Source organism: Rutidosis leptorrhynchoides, chromosome 8, assembly GCF_046630445.1.
Source record: "Rutidosis leptorrhynchoides isolate AG116_Rl617_1_P2 chromosome 8, CSIRO_AGI_Rlap_v1, whole genome shotgun sequence".
Classification (NCBI taxonomy): Eukaryota; Viridiplantae; Streptophyta; class Magnoliopsida; order Asterales; family Asteraceae; genus Rutidosis; species Rutidosis leptorrhynchoides.
This window is the reverse complement of record NC_092340.1, coordinates 63,040,712-63,044,243: the sequence shown is the minus strand read 5'-3', so window position 1 is coordinate 63,044,243 and position 3,532 is coordinate 63,040,712. Positions and strand designations below refer to the sequence as shown.

The following is a 3,532-nucleotide window of genomic DNA, read 5'->3' as shown; positions in this document are numbered from 1 at the left end:
CGAACAGTAGCCAACCCGAGAACATATTTCCAACAGTTTTTTACTATGAATGGAAAGGAAATATTATCTTTAATTATCCCTTCTAAAAGCGTATCTAACTAGTCTTATCATGCTAGATAGATAAGTATGACTCATCTCTGTCAACTATATAGACTGGGCCAATGTACTCCAGTTGCAGATATTAGTGATTAAAAAAAACTATTTGTCTCCCTAGTTAACCTGTTTCATACACCCATTGCAATGGGGGTCAAAAACATGAAAAAAGTTCCAGTTTTGTTGATTATGGTGATGTGTTGCTTATCTTCCATGGCTGAAGCAGAGTACTTCAAGTACAAAGATCCTAAACAACCAATGGGCATTCGGATTAAAGACTTGATGAAAAGGATGACATTAGAAGAAAAAATTGGCCAAATGACACAAATTGATCACAAAGTTGCATCCAATAAGGTCATCAACAAGTACTTAATTGGTAAAAAGATTCAAATTATAGTCTTTTTTATATGTTTTATGTTTGGATATATGTTTAGCTTATGTGTGACTTTTTCAGGGAGTGTTTTTAGTGGGGGTGGGAGTGTTCCAGCTAAACATGCATCACCACAAACATGGGTTGACATGGTCAACGATTACCAAAAGGGTGCAATATCGACCTGTTTGGGGATACCAATTATCTATGGGATTGATGTTGTCCATGGACATAACAATGTTTACAAAGCTACAATCTTTCCTCACAATGTTGGCCTTGGTGTTACCAGGTATGTTCCATTGCAACCTAATACTACATAATGCTTGCAATGTACATTCCTCAATGCCAAATGTACAATTCAGTGTACCAAGTTGAAGTGTGGGCCAGCAATCTATTTATTAATGATGTGTTTTTAAACTTAATTATATGCCAAAATTTGAACAGGGACCCTGTTCTTGCTAAGAAGATAGGAGCTGCAACTGCCCTTGAAGTTAGAGCCACTGGCATACACTTGAATGGCAAGGACTTTTTGGAGATATTACTAATGGTAAACTAATGTCTCTACTTGAATTTATGATACTAAAAAAAGAAAAAAAAGTGAATTCTTTGATCTTGCAGGCACTACAATCCTTTCGGCTGTAAAGAAAATGGTTGACCCGAAAACTAAAGTGGTATACAATGAGAACCCAAGTGGGGAGATGGTCAAGTCAGGAAAATTTGACTATGCTATTGTGGTGGTAAGAGAGCACCCGTATGCTGAGTCATTTGGAGACAGCATGAATCTGACAATTGCAGAGCCTGGACTGAGCACCATCCAAAACGTTTGCGGTTCGGTGATATGTGTGGTGATTGTGATCAGTGGTCGGCCCGTTGTGGTGGAACTATATGTTAAAAACATAGACGCACTTGTGGCTGCTTGGCTTCCAGGAACTGAGGGTCAAGGTGTCGTGGATGCCTTGTTTGGTGATTATGCTTTTACTGGCAAGCTTGCACGTACTTAGTTCAAGTCTGTTGATCAACTCCCAATGAACGTTGGGGACGCACATTATGTCCCGTTGTACCCATTCGGGTTCGGGCTCACAACTGAGCCTACTAATTAGGGCCTTGAGTCATTATTTCTGAAAGTTTAGTCTTCATTTAGGAGAGGTGAATTCAAGTTTTCAACAATAAGTCTATTTTTATGTAATATGAATCAAGTAACTGAAACAATATTTTTCAACTATATGTTTTCAACAATAAATCTTAATGTTATGAGTTTATCGTTCAATATCTGGTTCAAACTGATTAATCCGAAAATTGAACCAAATTAAAACCGAAAAAACCAAAAAAGTGGAACACCAAATGGCTTAATTTAATACCGTGAAGAATCAAAAAGTGGAACATCAAATGGCTTAAATGGCTCACAATTCCATGGATTTTCGTAGAAAAAGTTTCGGTTTGTGTAATGTGAATTTCGTAGAAGAAGTTTTGTTCTCAGCCTTGCTGTTTCTCGACACGGGAAAGTTCATCAACTAGATGTCAAAAACGATTTTCTTCATGGTCACTTATCTGAGACGGTATATATGCATCAACTGCCTGATTCTCGAGACCCACATCACTCTGATCATGTCTGCCTATTGCAGAATCCCCTTATCTTAGACGGTATATGTAGTGACCCTAACTTTTCCATGTTTATATATTAAATGAAAACTATATTTGCATGACTAAATGTTTCCAACATGTTAAGCAATCAAACTTGTTAAGACTTGATTAATTGAAATGAGTTTATATAGACAATTGACCACCCCGTTTGCCTGATGATTCACGAACGTCATAATTTGTGATAATTATATAATCGTTTTATTTTTTTATGATGTAAGTTTTTTATTTTATATATATTTATAAGAAGAAATACAATTAAATCAAAGATGTACAAGTAAAATACTATTTGCTACAGTAAAACACTATTTGCTACAGTAAATTTTCACTTTGCTACCGTAAATACTATTTGCTACAGTACACTATTTACTCGTATTCAATCTGTATTCGTACTCGTACAATACACAACTTCTAAATGTATATACTATTGGTATATACACTTCAATGATCAGCTCTTAGCAGCCTTAATGAGTCACCTAAACATGTGGGAACCATCATGTAGCAACTAGCATGAAATATCTAAAAAAGCAACAAACTAATGAAGCCTATATGGACTCCTCTAATTCACGTGAAGATCACCAACCACAAACACATTCTCATTTCAATTTTCATGCATCAAACTACTCTCTCTCAAGTTCTCTCTCATTGTTCTAAGTGTTCTTCATCATCTTCATCAAAATCTACATCAATCTAGCTCATAAATTCATACATAAACCAACTTACAAAACAACAACTCAAGAACACATCAAGAACATTTTCAAGTTTACAAGATTACTTCTAAGCTTTCTAATCCAATCTAAGTAATCATCCAAGATCAAGAAACCTTTGTTATTTACAGTAGGTTATCTTTCTTATTCAAGGTAATATTCATATTCAAACTTTGATTCGATTTCTATAACTATAAACTATCTTAATTCGAGTAAAAAAAATCTTACTTGAACTTGTTTTCGTGTCATGATTCTACTTCAAGAACTTCCAAGCCATCGAAGATCCTTTGAAACTCAAGTTTATTTTTCATCAATTCTAGTAGGTTTAACTACTACACTTGAGGTAGTAATGATGTCCATAACATCATTCGATTTATATATATAAAACTATCTTATTCGAAGATTATAACTTGTAATCACTAGAACATAGTTTAGTTAATTATAACTTGTTCGCAAACAAAGTTAATCCTTCTAAATTAACTTTTAAAATCAACTAAACACATGTTATATATCTATTTGATATGATAATTTAATGATTTAAAACCTGAAAACACAAAGAACACCGTAAAACCGGACATACGCCGTCGTAGTAAAACCGGGGACTGTTTTGGGTTGGATAATTAAAAACTATGATAAACTTTGATTTAAAATTTGTTCTTATGGGAAAATGATTTTTCTTATGAACATGAAACTATATCCAAAAATCATGGTTAAACTCAAAGTG

At 34.3% G+C, this 3,532-nt stretch overlaps 1 protein-coding gene across 1 annotated transcript; it reads left to right on the top strand.

The window, feature by feature from the left end:
- The first annotated feature begins 240 nt into the window (after nt 1-240).
- LOC139863486 (uncharacterized) lies at nt 241-1,464 on the top strand. Its single transcript, XM_071852115.1, has 4 exons — nt 241-469; nt 548-752; nt 908-966; nt 1,082-1,464. The coding sequence occupies exons 1-4, from the start codon at nt 241-243 to the stop codon at nt 1,462-1,464; spliced, it is 876 nt and encodes a 291-aa protein (XP_071708216.1).
- The last annotated feature ends 2,068 nt before the right edge of the window (nt 1,465-3,532 follow it).

Excerpts from the sequence above, each read along its gene's own strand:
- LOC139863486 (XM_071852115.1), top strand. The coding sequence starts at position 241 with ATGGGGGTCAAAAACATGAAAAAAGTTCCAGTTTTGTTGATTATGGTG. Across the intron at positions 470-547 it reads CATCAACAAGTACTTAATTG|GGAGTGTTTTTAGTGGGGGT; the intron begins GTAAAAAGATTC and ends TGACTTTTTCAG. Across the intron at positions 967-1,081 it reads CCTTGAAGTTAGAGCCACTG|GCACTACAATCCTTTCGGCT; the intron begins GCATACACTTGA and ends TTGATCTTGCAG.